Source organism: Erpetoichthys calabaricus, chromosome 2 (genome assembly GCF_900747795.2).
Source record: "Erpetoichthys calabaricus chromosome 2, fErpCal1.3, whole genome shotgun sequence".
Lineage (NCBI taxonomy): Eukaryota > Metazoa > Chordata > Cladistia > Polypteriformes > Polypteridae > Erpetoichthys > Erpetoichthys calabaricus.
In genome coordinates this window covers 31,454,518-31,470,488 of record NC_041395.2, presented here as the reverse complement: position 1 = coordinate 31,470,488, position 15,971 = coordinate 31,454,518, and the positions used below count along the sequence as shown (strand labels likewise).

General features: G+C 38.7%; 1 protein-coding gene across 3 annotated transcripts in view; it reads left to right on the top strand.

Moving 5' to 3' along the window:
* Nucleotides 1-15,971, top strand: part of LOC114645726 (rho guanine nucleotide exchange factor 40-like) — a 252,056-nt gene that overhangs the window by 127,351 nt on the left and 108,734 nt on the right. For all 3 annotated transcript variants that reach the window (XM_051923101.1, XM_051923100.1, XM_028793549.2), the window contains exons 5-10: nt 3,047-3,280; nt 7,006-7,120; nt 7,279-7,372; nt 9,582-9,668; nt 14,143-14,259; nt 14,838-14,936. In XM_051923101.1, coding sequence (XP_051779061.1) covers nt 3,047-3,280; nt 7,006-7,120; nt 7,279-7,372; nt 9,582-9,668; nt 14,143-14,259; nt 14,838-14,936 — 746 coding nt within the window. The remainder of the gene's footprint in view (nt 1-3,046; nt 3,281-7,005; nt 7,121-7,278; nt 7,373-9,581; nt 9,669-14,142; nt 14,260-14,837; nt 14,937-15,971) is intronic.

Here is a 15,971-nt window from a genome sequence, read left to right as displayed (position 1 = left end):
TGTGGAACCAGCTTGTACATGAACTAACCTGTTATGCTGCTGGTCAAAATTCTCATCAAATATTGCATGTGCAACGGGGAAAAATATAAAGTGGCCTCACGAAGTACAACGTTTTCCTGAAAGTGAAAGCGGAGCTTCACCGCATACTCATGTCAGCGGGGGTGCAGCTTAAGCACAACTAGGCAGACACAGACAGTGCCTATTTGATTTTATGTTATTTTTTCTGAATAAAAATAAATGGCAAAAAATTTGTATGAAATAAATATTTGTAAAAATCCACTGTTTGTGCTTATCCGAATACCATTCGAATTCAACTTCACCCTTGCATTACAGGGTAAGGCAAAATGTTTAATCTGGACCTTGACCAGATCCATAATGTCATATAAAACTGAACTAGCTCGCGTTCAAGTTCTTCACTTGCAAATATGTTACGTTAAGTTCACCGTTGTTAGACGAACACGCTCTTTTGAACTTGTTCATGCACAACACTGTATGTATCTATGTATGTATGAGTGGCATTTTCATTGAAATAGGTCAAAAATGAATAGTTCCATAACCCGGGCCGCTGAGAAAAAATCCGTTAATTAATCAGTTTTGCTAGATCAGACTCAATACTGAATCTTGCCAAAACTACTAGTCGCGCTTGTGACATAGTGGATCTTAGAAATTGTTTTACAAACTTTATGCTGAATGAGCACTCTGCAAAGGCGACAGTGGCAGGAATTGTCAACAGAATACGCAGACCAACGCATATATTTGGAAAGAGTCCTTCCAGTTTGTACTTTTTCAAGCAATTCAGTAGCTCCAATGGGCTCAGTTGGTTCTCTCCAAAATCTGATCGATGAACAGATGGCAGATGACTCATCTCCATTACAAGATCTTCACTGATATCAACAGGATATTGATCTGCCAGGGATTTTGATTTTTCTTTCAGCTCATCTACAGGAATTGTTAGGTACTTCCAGAGGAAGCTGAACTTCTCAGAAATGTTCACTGCAGCATTGAAATGAACTGTGAGTCCACCAATAACATTATCCAACATTACATAGAAAACAGACTTTCTGAAATACGCTTCTTCAGGAGAGTCATCCATTTCATGTTGTTGTGACAAATTGGCATCTTCATCATGGAACCTTCTTTTACGTTTTGCGTCACAACTTCCAGATAGTTACATTTCTATGTGTAAATTGGAAGCAACATGCTTAGCTTCGGGCGGCACGGTGGCGCAATGGTAGCACTGCTGCCTCGCAGTTAGGAGACCCGGATTCGCTTCCTGGGTCCACCCTGCGTGGAGTTTGCATGTTCTCCCCGTGTCTGCGTGGGTTTCCTCCGGGCGCTCCGGTTTCCTCCCACAGTCCAAAGACATGCAGGTTAGGTGGATTGGCGATTCTAAATTGGCCCTAGTGTGTGCTTGGTGTGTTTGTGTGTGTCCTGCGGTGGGTTGGCACCCTGCCCAGGATTGGTTCCCTGCCTTGTGCCCTGTTTTGGCTGGGATTGGCTCCAGCAGACCCCCGTGATCCTTTGTTCAGATTCAGCGGGTTGGACAATGGATGGATGGATGCTTAGCTTCACTCCACATACTTTTTCAGCTGTTACAGAGATCTGTCAGTTTATTTAGTCCACTTTCCCAAATTCGCGGTGTCTCAGAACGTGGCGACTACGTGATGTACTTGTTTGCCGGCTGATGATCTTTTTCTCACTGCGCCCAGAACCCCCTCATCCTCGTCACTTCCCACCGAGAGGCGAATACCCTTGTAGACCATGTGACTTCTCTCCCAGCATGGCCTTCATGAATGTCTCTTACGTTGTAAACTGTTCACCGCTGTTAAGTACCCTGTGACCCATGTGACTTTTTAATTTTGAAACTAAACAGACTTGCAAAATTTACAAAAATACAATAAAAAATTAAATGAATTAAATAAATAAATGTTCAAATTATAATAAAAATTATGGGATGCGCCCCTTGAGCTTCATAGGCCCCTGAGCAATGTACCGGCTGCACCCCCCTCTCCTCGGGCCTGTCCATAACCATAACAAAGTCCTCAACCAGGCCTACAATGATGTGTTCTTCTTCACTTCATGTTTGATGCCAACTTCAGGGGCATCTCTTTATGTGACATATAGGAGTGATTGTATTTCTGACTGGATTGATTTTTTTCCCTTTTTGCTTATAGAATTGTGTGTTTGAGTATTTTAACTCTTCTCTTGCAGTGGGCATCTTTGTAAATGAATAAAATTTAAAATAAATCAATCTTATATTATAAATCCTGTCTTGACATGAAATTGTACTCTCACACGGAATTGGTGTCCTCACTTGGAAGTCTTTGTCCTATTCTTAGTTTTTCACAGCACACTTTTACTGCACCACCACTCAGTGTCTATTATACAAAATATGAATGTTGACAGCAGCAGGGCACAGAAGAGTGAACATTCGAAGTGATTCATATAGATCCACTTTAGTTTAAGCGACATTATGTCTCTTACTGCTGTGAAAAATACTGTTAAGGTAAATATTGTAATAATAATATGCTTCAGATATATTAGGATTGTAAAACACCAGTTAGCAATAACAGAATTAAATACATGATAAAACTACATAGAACTCCATCTAACTTTCTTCATACCAGTGTAAAATGAAGTTCCTTGAAATCTGAGAGTATTTATTTCCTATACAGTAGCTCAATGACTTCTAGTTACTGCACTTCCTTTTTTTGTTTTTTTTCTACCTTCTGTGCTTTTGAAGTAAATCTGCCACTGTATCCTCCACCATACTCTGCCGAGGTGAGGCTAATGCATTGCAGCTGCAGCTCCTGGGGTTGAATTTGATAGGCTTTGTTTGAAGGAAATTAGAGAGGCCTGACTTTTGCCTGCCAATGATATATAACCTGGTCATGTACACTTCACAGTGCCTCGGTACTTTCATTCATCCCAGACCCATACTAAATAGTACTGGGTTTGAAATCTGGCAGGTACATTACCAAAATAAAGCAGATGCTGAATGTCATGGAAATGAGATAACTGATTATTTATTTCTTTATGTTAATAGATTTGCAGCAAGATTCATCAAACCAGGATGTCACTCCATCCGAAAACTGCGAAATGACACTCAGGTCCAATAATGAACCAGATCCACCCACGGGGGAACACCATACTCACAGCCTGGATGGAGAAGAGGAACAACCAAAGGTTGAGCAAATTGCTGATGATTCATGCTCCACTCCACATCTACTCCGTGACTTGAATCCTGAGCTTCTGTTGTCCGGGCTGCTGACACTACCAGGTAGGTGGAACAAATGACAATAAGTCAGTACACCTTTACCTGGTTTTACAATTGTTGAAGCAAAATCATTATCTTTATAGTTGTCTGTCTATCGCCATTCTAAAGATGAGTTTAAAATATTGAATTATTGTATACATTTTACAACTGGAGCAGAGGCAGAGAGTCAGAGGTTAAGCCAAAATCTGTCGGGTTTAATGTCCAGCGCATTAGCCACTCGGCCATTTTGACTGGTTAGCTCAGTTAGATTGATACTAAGAAGCTGGGGATAGGTTTAATCTTGGTAATACTTATACACATTTATTACACATATTATTAATTCAAGATTTAAGAATTTGTCACACACACAATTGTACAACACAGTGGCAGTGAAATGTTGGTGTCACTGAGCGTAAATCATAATATGATGATATATGTAATGCACAAACTAAATTGTTTCTCCTAAGGGGTGAAAAAAAAATTCTCGTTAGCCTCCCAGGCCTGGCAATATGGTTCCTGAGGTGTTTGCCTGAATGCAGTCACTGGAAAAGTTAATGGCTTTGGTGAAATATATCTGCTTTTTCTCTTGATATGTATCGATCAGAGTAGAAGTTCAACAGGCTTGGCAGTGTTGTCTCAATGATCCCTTCAGCACATTGAATCAGTCTTTACAAGGCTGTGCACTCCTGGGAGCAGCAGTTGGCAAACCAGGCAGTAATGCACCCAGTAAGCTCAGACCCTACAGTAGTGCTGAAGAATGCTTGTGTATGACAGAGAAGATTTTGAATTTCTTTCATTGCCTGAGGTGATACAAGAGCTCTTTTGCTTTCTGCACTTGAGTGAAGGTGTGATTAGTCCATGTCAGGTCATCTGAAATATGCACACAAAGATACCTATGGCTGTAGACTCTCTCCTCCGGGAAGAAAAGATAGAAAGTGGGTTGTAGTTCTTCTGCTGTTTCTGCCTGAATTTCACAATCATCTCCTTGGTGTAGGAGACATTCAGACTGACAAAACTGAGACAGTGCCACCACCTCGTCGAGGAAGGCAGACTTGCCCGCATTTTCATTACAGATCAAACCTACTGTTTCATTTGCAAATTTCACAGTGGTGATAAAAAAAGTATAGCATTATGCATTTACATTAAATCTTATCTCATACACTTAGGTCCATAAATATTTGGACAGAGACAACTTTTTTTTTTCTAATTTTGGTTCTGTACATTACCACAATGAATTTTAAATGAAACAACTCAGATGGGGCGGCACGGTGGCGCAGTGGGTAGCGCTGCTGCCTCGCAGTTGGGAGATCTGGGGACCTGGGTTCGATTCCCGGGTCCTCCCTGCGTGGAGTTTGCATGTTCTCCCCGTGTCTGCGTGGGTTTCCTCCGGGCGCTCCGGTTTCCTCCCACAGTCCAAAGACATGCAGGTTAGGTGGATTGGCGATTCTAAATTGGCCCTAGTGTGTGCTTGGTGTGTTTGTGTGTGTCCTGCGGTGGGTTGGCACCCTGCTCAGGATTGTTTCCTGCCTTGTGCCCTGTGTTGGCTGGGATTGGCTCCAGCAGACCCCCGTGACCCTGTGTTCGGATTCAGCGGGTTGGAAAATGGATGGATGGATGGACAACTCAGATGCAGTTGAAGTGCAGACTTTCAGCTTTAATTCAGTGGAGTGGGAGGAAACCGGAGTACCCAGAGGAAACTCACGCAGACACAGGGAGAACATGGAAACTCTACACAGGGAGGGCCCAGGAAGTGAACCCAGGTCTCCTAACTGCGAGTCAGCAGCACTACCCACTGCGCCACCGTGCCGCCCCTAGTAAGATGTCAATAGTTTCATATACTGTAAATAAAGTAACAACAAAACTTCAATGCATATAGCTCTCATCTTCTCTGGGACATTTGTTTTGGCTATTTCCTGAACTAAAATCTTTTCATGTCCAGATATATTCTTTTATTAGATAACCCTGGAGTTATGGCCATTGCTCTTACATTAGCGTTTTTAGTTTTTCTGGGGTTAGAGACATTAGCGATAAACTCATTGCTATTTTCTACACTACATTGTTAGCACATCAACTAATCTTTCTCAGCTAGAAGAATCATCATGCACCTTTCATAACTCAATGGGAATACAGTATATTATCTTTACCTAAAACTGGAAAAAATCTAAAGCCCTGGCAACATTTTTTAATAAACTCGGATTATTTTAATCAATTTGAGGATTTATAACATTTTTTAATAAGTAGTTAACTAACAAGAACCCAGGGCACAAAAAGAAACTTGTTAATGGCAAATTTAAAAAAAAAAAAACAATGCCAAGATTTTATTCACACAAAGTACCATAGATTGTATTGGATACATTTCTAAGTATTGTGGCAGAAAGTTATATTTCAGAGACCTTCAGAATCTTGACTTGATGTTGTTTTGGGTGAATTAGGTGTCTAGGATTAACACGCTTTGTTGGGCTGAATTAAAAAAAATGTTTTAATGTTTAAATATGTTTTGGGGATATAGGAGGAAAACCCATGCTGACGTGGGGAATATGTTTAAACTCCTCACTGACAGTGACAGGGCATTGATTTGAAAACCACCAAACTGAATCTGTGAGGCAGCAGCACTAACCACTGCACCACCCTAACAGGAATATTATTTTGAAACATTTTAGGATAAATTATACTATTGTTCATTTTAAAGACAATTATAAAAGAAAAACTGCAAGAAATCTATAAATCTGGAACAAACCACCTAGTTGTGAAACTGAAGCAAAGATCCTGATGCCTTTTAAAACATTTCTGTAGGAAATGTTACAATATTGGAAAAGCAAAGCACACGTACTAAAAGATCAACGAGTTGATCTTTTTATGTAGGCTGCTGTAGCAACATGCAGCAGTGCAACAGAAAATATTATGGGTGAAATTTCTTAGAACAGCAACAAATAAAAGACAAAATTATGCAATTCTTGATATATGTTTTTGAACTGAAAAGCTAGCATTTTTACCAAAGCTTTGGTCTTTCTTGATTGGATTTTTGTTCAGTCTGGACTCACCCAGGTCATCCCCTGTTCCAAGCACCTCTCTCCTGCAAATGTCTTCATGCAGTGAAAGCTAAAACAGCATGTCACCTGAACAGTTTTATTTCTACATGCAGTTATTCTTAGTAATCAGGTTTGAGCTTCTAATCAGTACCTACTGTATGTATACCTGCACACTGGACTGCCTGGACATTTTAATTCTACTCTCTTTATTTTTAGTGTATTGCCCTTGTACGCTACATCATATTTTATCATTATATGTTTTATCATCTTATATTAATTTTTTGTATTCTGTGTTGTCCTTGTATGTTCCATCAATGCTATCAAGGCAAATTCCTAGTACACAATTGTGTACCTGGCCAATAAAGTGAATTCTGATTTTGATTCTGATATTTATTTGTTTTCAAATTTGTATGCTTATTTGAACAATATTCCATAAAATTATTGTAAATCTATTGTATTTTACATGTCTTTCACCATTTTGTGGGTTTGGCTTATACATACTGTCATGTTGTTTACATTTTCAATGACAGTTGATACGTCTGTGATACAAAGGTCATTGTTTTTAATGTCTAAACTGCGAATACACTAATATGTGCTTATCTTTGTTAAGAGTTCCATTATTTGTTTGTATTAATAGTTTTGGAAGAATTAAGATTTAAGATGTTTTCTTTTGGGCCACTTCTGTTACTGAAATTCAATTTCTTTAACTAAATTTACCAGGCACCCATGACAAGGAAGGCCACAATCTTGTTTTGATTGAGATGAAGAATCCAAGCTGGCAGTACCCCGCAGAGGAAGTGGCACGTGCACTGGCGTGTTTCCATTCACTCACCAGGTGACTGTTCAAGACTCAGGCTCCTTCTTTGTAGCTCTTTAAAGCATCTTAATTCATACATTAGCTTTGACTCGGTTAGCCATTCCACTGACTTTGCACCAGCTACCACCCACTCTCTTCTTTATGCATTAATAGCATGTACTGTGATTTATACACAGGGTGTCATCCAAAGAATCCGATCTCACTATTTTGTTAGACTCTCGTCGCGCCCTCTTCTCGATGGATATTTTATCTCCACTTCAGGCTTTCCAGGTAAGCTTTTGAAATTTACCATTACTTGGCATTAAAAATAGAATTTATTTAATTTAATTACTAATAATAATCAAGTGATTTGTCTTTGTTAAGATTCTTCAACACTGTAGAAATACAAATACTGCAGCTTACACCTAACTTATCAATTAAATTAAAACATATGCCTGCAGTCTGAATAATTTCTTTAAGCCATTTTTGGTCAGTTATAATCTATTGTATATATTCTGCAACTATATGTGTTCTGCCTACACTCATTGAAGAGTGCTATACAAAAATAATCTGAATGAAAATTTTGAATTGAATTCATACATACTATGTCTTACTTTTTCCCCTCAATAATATACATAAATAAGTATACCCTACGATACTGAGATTAGAGTCAATTTGTCTAAATTTCATATTCTGCCACTAACAGTCATTAGATCTTCACTAGTGATGATCTAACACTGCTGAATTTGCTTTGCTGCGAGTTATGCAAAAATGTTGAAAGGTTCAGGAATTTTGTTGAACTCAGAGAAATGCATTAAAATCAATAGGGAAAGAGAACCCAATCTAACATTATGAGGATTCTAATGGTGGCTTGTTCTTTTAAGTGTCCCTAAGGGCTAAGGAAGCATTTGCCAGCTATGCTAGACTGATTAATGTGGCCCAAAATTAGACGTGAGCTGTGAGGCAGCAGTACTAACCACAGCGTCACCATGCCTACTTGAGTTAAATTGTACTCTGAGTCCTTTATGTCTCCCTGCTTCTTCCAAGTATGACTAACCAACACCAACAGAGCCTGTGAGGTAAAGGATCAGCATCATATACTCAGAGGAGGGGTGGTGGTCTGTTCCTGTCACTACCTGATCTGTGCTACATAGCGAGGGGCACAACATGCTTAATCCAGTAGTAAAAACACAACATACAATGAGTCTATGATGAGCAACAGAGTATTTTTATAATCTTCCAGTTATTGTCTGTTAATATACCCCTCAGATGAAAACACTGTACTTTTTTCTTTAAGGCATACAAGGAATGTATCCAGCCCTGAAAGCAGGTCCTCCACCTTAGAGGGAAAACTTGGGGGTTGGTGGCAGGATTGCCACTCCAGCCACCGTAAAAAATCTCACACTGTTCCATTGAGAAATGCTGGTGGAGTGGTGGCTCTGAGGCTAGGGATTTGCACTGGCAATCGGAAGGTAATTGCCAAAAGTGACTTAACTTCATTGGCCCTGCAATTGCTCTGTCCTGGGTATGATGTTAATCTGCATCCAGTGCTGAATGCAGGCCCTCCATTGACACTTCAGCCACCATGCACTCAGATCCTAATCTAGGATCTGGAGGTGGTTTGTCATGTGTTGGATGTGGCAATGTGTTGTATCAGTGCTTGCTCCTAACCTCTGTTCCAGTGAGGTGCTGAGGTGTCACCCACTGCACTTCGGTCCCAATCCAGGTGGTTCGTCATATGGAGGGTGTGGCAACATGCTATCAGCACATGCTCCTAACCTCAGTCCTTCAGTCATACAAGGTGTGAATCTACCGTAGCTAGAGGACCGTTTAGATAGTGACATCACATATGCATGCACAACATAAATCGGCCAGGTATTGCAGATTGGACATTGCTGTCTAACATTGACTGCTACATGCCATTCTGGCCTTTCAAAACATCATGGAGAGCTGGGAAATAGTTTGTGTAAGCCGGCTGCACAATGAATTTTCAAGGAAGAACTTGGCAAACCCAGGAAATGCTCTGCAAAAAATGCTTTGATGAAATTTGCCAATCAACACAACTCAGCTTTTGAATTCAGTTCTTATGATAAAACAAGATGTACATGGCAATATGAGTGCTGAGCTAACTGAATGACTGCAAGGACAATGGTTCAAGGATTCAAGTGGAAGTAAACCTCCCTAATCGAAACTACAACATTGATGATGATCAATTTTTTTTCCTTTGTAAACTTTCATTCATATAACTTAAAACTAATAGAAGTAAAGTCTGTTCATAACTTGTCATCTGATATAAAATGCTGACACTTTACAAAGGAAAGAGAAGATCAGAAATACCTCTAATAATTCTGTACATATTACATTACATGCAAAAAGAGTTAAACATGGATTTATATATATTTTTATATATGTAATTAAAAAAGTTCATCCTATGTTTCAAATATATTGTATATAATGGATTGTAGATTTTGCTCCTCACCTGCCTGCTTTTACTATTTAGGAGAAGTCACCATCTGCAATTTACAGAGTCCTGTTGGTACTTGATCATGATTCAACCATCAGTGTGGAAAACATCTCACTCCTACAGGTATCTCACCAGCTTCTCAATATATCCAAACACAGGGTCTCATTCATATATATATATATATATATATATATATATATATATATATATATATATATATATATATATATATATGTGAGTGTGCAGCATGGTGACACGATAGGCAGTGGTAGTGCTACTGCCTACGAAAAGGACCCGGGTATGCATCCCAGGTGTTCCCTGTGTGTGTTTCCTCTGTGTACTCAGGTTTCCTCAAACTGTCCAAAAACATGCAGGTTAGATGTGTTGGTAACTGTAAATTGGCCCCGGTGTCTCTTTGGAGTGTGGAGGTTTGTGTGTATGTTTTCACTCCTGTGATGGAGTGGCTTCCTGGCCAGGATTTGTTCCTACATTTACAGCCTATGCTAGATGGGATATTCTTTAACACCACCCATGACCCTGGTTTAGATTAAGCATGTTAGAAAATGATACTACATATATAAATTGTTTGAAAAGAAGCAAACACAGGAAATTTTTTTGGGCACGTTTGTGACCCCATATAATGGAAATAAGTAAAAGCAAAATGATCCTTTTTACAAAGGTGACAATGACGTCTTTTCAGACGTGAGTCCAGTACAAAACTGATTTAAAATGGCAGAACTTCCAGTCATATGGATTCCAGGCAGAGGGACATATCCAGGAGAGAGAACAATGAAAGAGACATCAGCAATGGACCTGCCATTAATCTTCCATTCTGCAGAAGCAAGAAGAAAGCATAAAACATAGTGACAGATGTTGGTTCGGCAGGTAATTACCACCATGAGAACCCATACGCTGCCTCCCAAGTGCACGGCAGTGACAATATGTATATAAATAGTGTAATTATATAAATATATATATATATATATATATATATATATATATATATATATAGAGAGAGAGAGAGAGAGAGAGAGAGAGAGAGAGAGAGAGAGGGAGAGAGAGAGAGAGAGAGAGAGTGTGTGTGTGTGTGTGTAACTTTATAATTTCATTCTAAAAATAATAACTTGCTCCACCCCATAAGTATTCTTGGAAACTGTCTTTTGTAAAGTCTATCAGTACAAAGGTTAAGCACTGTTTGGTCTCATAGATTTCATGGTGGACCTTATATTATTTATATATATATATATATATATATATATGAAGTCTGCCAGACCTGTTCCTGTCCAAGTTTCCTCCAATTCCCAAGTTCCTTTTTTTGATGATGTAGGAAACTGTACTCATTGACACCTTAGATTTCTTTGCAATTTCTCTAAAATAGAGACGAACACTTCTAAGGTTTACAATGGCTTGTCCTTCTTCCGTTACTAATTGCCTTTTCCCCTGCTATTATGGTAACAGTATACAGTGAAAGGTGGTCTAAATAAAGCTTCAGAGGATGTAGCAACAGTTTGTTCCAGCACTGCTTTTATACAAATGGAGTGTTTGTAAGTAATCAACAAAAGTTGAAGGAATTGTTTGCATGAACTTCCATGCTTAATTAACTTCCATTACTGTAGGAAAGCTGGACGTTGTTAGCCCATTTATTATTGTTTGACACCTTCTATATTGGTATTGGTTTATTTTGGAAACCAAATTTTTTTTAGCTCTCTCAGTTTACTGTTTATCTTACTACCATGTGAGGCTATCCACTGGACTTGAACTGCTTAATTTTCAATACAACCTTGGAAAATGTGAGAGGTCAAAAACCTTTGACAGATAACATAGAAAAATATGAAATATATCAATTTATTTCTATGTAACATAAAAAACACCCACATAAATACATATATAAAATAATATATACTGTACATGTATATACAAAAAGTTTGGGAACCCCTCTTAATTCTTTGGATTTTTATTTATCATTGGCTGAGCTTTCAAAGTAGCAACTTCCTTTTAATATATGACATGTCTTATGGAAACAGTAGTATTTCAGCAGTGACATTAAGTTTATTGGATTAACAGAAAATATGCAATATGCATCATAACAAAATTAGACAGGTACATAAATTTGGGCACCCTAACAGAGATATTACATCAATACTTAGTTGGGCCTCCTTTTGTAAATCTAACAGCCTCTAGACACCTCCTATAGCCTTTGATGAATGTCTGGATTCTGGATGGAGGTATTTTTCACCATTCTTCCATATAAAATCTCTTCAGTTCAGTTAAATTTGATGGCTTCTCAGCATGGACAGCCTGCTTCAAATCATCCCATAGATTTTCGATGATATTCAAGTCAGGGGAACATTGTACAGAACATTGTACTTCTCCCTCTGCATGAATGCCTTTGTAGATTTCGAACTGTGTTTTGGGTCATTGTCTTGTTGGAATATCCAACCCCTGCGTAACCTCAACTTTGTGACTGATGCTTGAACATTATCCTGAAGAATTTGTTGATTGGGTTGAATTCATCCGACCCTCGACTTTAACAAGGGCCCCAGTCTCTGAACTAGCCACACTGCCCCACAGCGTGATGGAACTTCCACCAAATTTGACAGTAGGTAGCAGGTGTTTTTCTTGGAATGCGGTGTTCTTCTGCCATGCAAAACACTTTTTGGTATGACCATATAACTACATTTTTATCTCATCAGTGCAAAGCACTTTGTTCCAAAATGAATCTGGCTTGTCTAAATGAGCATTTGCATACAACAAGCGACTCTGTTTGTGGCGTGAGTGCAGAAAGGGCTTCTTTCTCATCACCCCGCCATACAGATGTTCTTTCTGCAAATTGCGCTGAATTGTAGAACGATGTACAGATACACCATCTGCAGCAAAATGTTCTTGCAGGTCTTTGGAGGTGATCTGTGGTTGTCTGTAACCATTCCCACAATCCTGCGCATATGTCGCTCCTGTATTTTTCTTGGTCTGCCAGACCTGCTGAGTTTAACAGCAACTATGCCTGTGGCCTTCCATTTCCTGATTACATTCCTTACAGTTGAAACTGACAGTTTAAACCTCTGAGATGGCTTTTTGTAGCCTTCCCCTAAACCGTGATACTGAAGAATCTTTGTTTTCAGATCTTTTGAGAGTTGCTTTGAGGATCCCATGCTGTCACTCTTCAGAGGAGAGTGAAAGAGAAGCACAACTTGCAATTGACCACCTTAAATACCTTTATGTCTCATGATTGGACACACCTATCTATAAAGTTCAAGGCTTAATGAGCTAATCCAACCAATTTGGTGTTACAAGTAATCAGTATTGAGCAGTTACATGCATTCAAATCTGCAAAATTACAAGGGGACCCAAATTTTTGCAGAGCTAGTTTTTCACATTTGAATTAATTTCATACAACTAAATACTGCTTCACTAAAAATCTTTGTTTGGAAAACACCCCAATACTCAGATGTTCCTAGGAAATGAAAGACATACCACTGTTATCTTTTTTGTTGAAAGTAGAGTAAATTATTATGCACGCTGAGAGGGGTTCCCAAACGTTTTCATATGACTGTATATATATTTATATATACAGTACATATATTGTATATATATATATATTGTCACAAAAACGACCATAAGACGCTCAGAAGGTTTGGGGCAGCCACCCGTATAATTGTTCCCGGCTGCAAAACTGATTTCTTAGAACAGACATGTTCGCACAACAGAGTCCAAAACAGAACTGATTCTCTATACACAGGATGGCAGCTTTAAAGGCCAGTGGAGGAAGTGATGTCATCAGGAACAGAACCGAAAGTGACGTTATTGGCTACCCCAGAGCCGGGCGGGATTTCCCTAGAATAGTCTGCAAAAGATCGAGAGGGAGAATTAGTGCACCTGGCCACCCCTTGGTCTGGCGTGGAATCGCATGTACTCAAGCCCTTTAGTTGTCTCCTAAACACGCGTGTGTGACAATATATATATATATGTGTGTGTGTGCGTGTGGGTGTGCGTGTGCATGCGTGCGTGTGTGTGTGTGTGTATGTGTGAGTGTGCATAAAATGATATGATGGTTACAGATGTGGACTGGTCACAGCCTGTATGGAGTAGGCACCTTCTTCCACCTTCGCCATTTCTCTGGGTCAATTGATTTTTCTCTTACATTCCAAAGAGTTGCATATTATGTTAACTGGAAAATGTAATTTTTCCCCTTATTGAGTGATTATGGGTACATGATGCAGTTTAAGTGTATCTTCAAGTGGCTTTTCCTTTTAACGTAATCAGAACTGGACTGAGTTGATTTGATAATGGGTGGGTGGATAGTTTGTACTGTATATAACTTTTGCAGCACCTTCTGCTTTACAGAACAAACAACTGAGAAATCAAACATTAAATTCATTCACTCTCCCTTTGTCTATGTGTGTTTTACTCTGGTACCCCCATTTTCATCCCAAAAACATCCTAAATTATTATGATACAATAAACTGGCCCGTTGTGTGTGTATGTGTGTGTGGGAGTGCAGGAACTAGATATGGAGGATTGAAAACAGATGGATGCAGATATCCAGTTTGTGAAAAATTATGTGTACTTAATATTTCAATTGCTATTCTTTCTCCTGCAGTTGGTGGTGGTGAAGGGATTATCAGCACTTCAAGCACACGTGGATTCTACACAGCTTCCTATTAGCCTGGGTGGTGCCTCTGTTCACTGTCACAGTGACTGGATCTCTTTTCAACTGGTAAGTACCATATTGAATATTTTATTTTTACTATGTGCTGACCTCATACTAATTATGAAAGTTTATATTTGCTTTAGTCCATAATGAGCGATTACACCACCTTTCCTGTATACACCCAATGTTATTTTAAAGGCAAGTATACAGCATGAAGAATGCCACTCACCACCTAAAAAAGCAACTGTTTGGCAGGGCATTCTTCTCCAGTACAGTATGAGCCCAAAGAAAAGAGTCTTTATTTTCTGGACCAATCTGACATGTTTAGAGGTCAATGACGTCGGCAGCCAGCAAGAACAGTCAATAATGGGGAGCTCTTTAGAGCTGAATTTTTCTTTCTTTCTTTCTTTCTTTCTTTCTTTCTTTCTTTCTTTCTTTCTTTCTTTCTTTCTTTCTTTCTTTCTTTCTTTCTTTCTTTCTTTCAAGTATAACAGTGCATGGAAGTGCATTTGTTTCTTTTACAAGACTTACAGCCAATACAACTTATAAAAAAAATCTAAAAACCAAAGAACTACACTTGAAAAGGTTAAATAATAAATATAAACTGATTCCTTTTAACTTATTTTTTATTTTTCCCTCCCAAGCGATTAGAAGAATTCTCGCTTTCCTGTCAGAGGGCTTTGTCTCTTCTAGGAGAGGCTTTGGATTTCCTTGAAAAACATCAGTTGCCTGACTCCACCAAGGTAAGTTCTGCCATGTATGTCTTCCTTGATCTATTCTTTGCACATACGCTTTATTGCTTGATCAAGCGTGGCTTATGCTTCAGACTCTACTATATGAAAATGTCAGGTTATCATCTGTTTTCCAAAATGTTCAAATAATCACGTCTGACACCATAATCAAATCACAGTCAAAATCAGTTAATTCACAAATCTTGCCCATTCTAAAGTTTGGTCAAGGAATAACAATACTTGAATTTTGATCAAGTATGCATACTATAATATATTGTGATAGAGACCCCTGATTAGCTGCTTGAAGTAGCAAGTAATTTGTGTTACTAACCAGATATACCTAATAATGTGACCATTTAGTGTATAACGTCTATAAAAAGTATTCACCACCTTGGTTTTCACATTTTTTTGTTCCACAACATTTAACCTCTGTGGATTTAATTTGGCTTACTTGACATTTATCAACAAAAAATTATTCTTTCATGTTAGAGTGGACACAGATCTCAGCAAAATAATGTAACTTAATTACAAACACAAAATGATTGATTGTATAAGTGTTCATCCCCTTTTATATGACACCCCTAAACCATCGCTGGTGTTACCCACCGGTTTTAGAAGTTCCTCAGTTAGTTCAATGGAGATCACCTGTCTGGGGTTTCACTTGATATTAGTTTCTATGGGCCTGACTGTGGTGAGTGAGTATGGTGGAGTAACCTACACAATGAAGACAAAAGAACACACCAAGCACACTCCATGAAAAGATGATTGAGAAGCACAAGTCACAAGGTGAAGACAAGAAAATCTTGAATTCACTGAATATCCAGTTAAATCAATCATTAAGAAAAGGAAAGAGTAATGGCACAGCTGTAAGTCGAAAGAGTGTGCCATCCATAAATATTGAGTGATAATGCAAGAGGTAGATGACCAAGAGACCTCTAAAAACTCTGAAAGAGTTGAGATATTTTGGCCATCAGACTAAACGGCATGTTTGATGTAAGCTTAACACTGCACATTACTCACAAACACCATACCCACCGAGAAGCACTG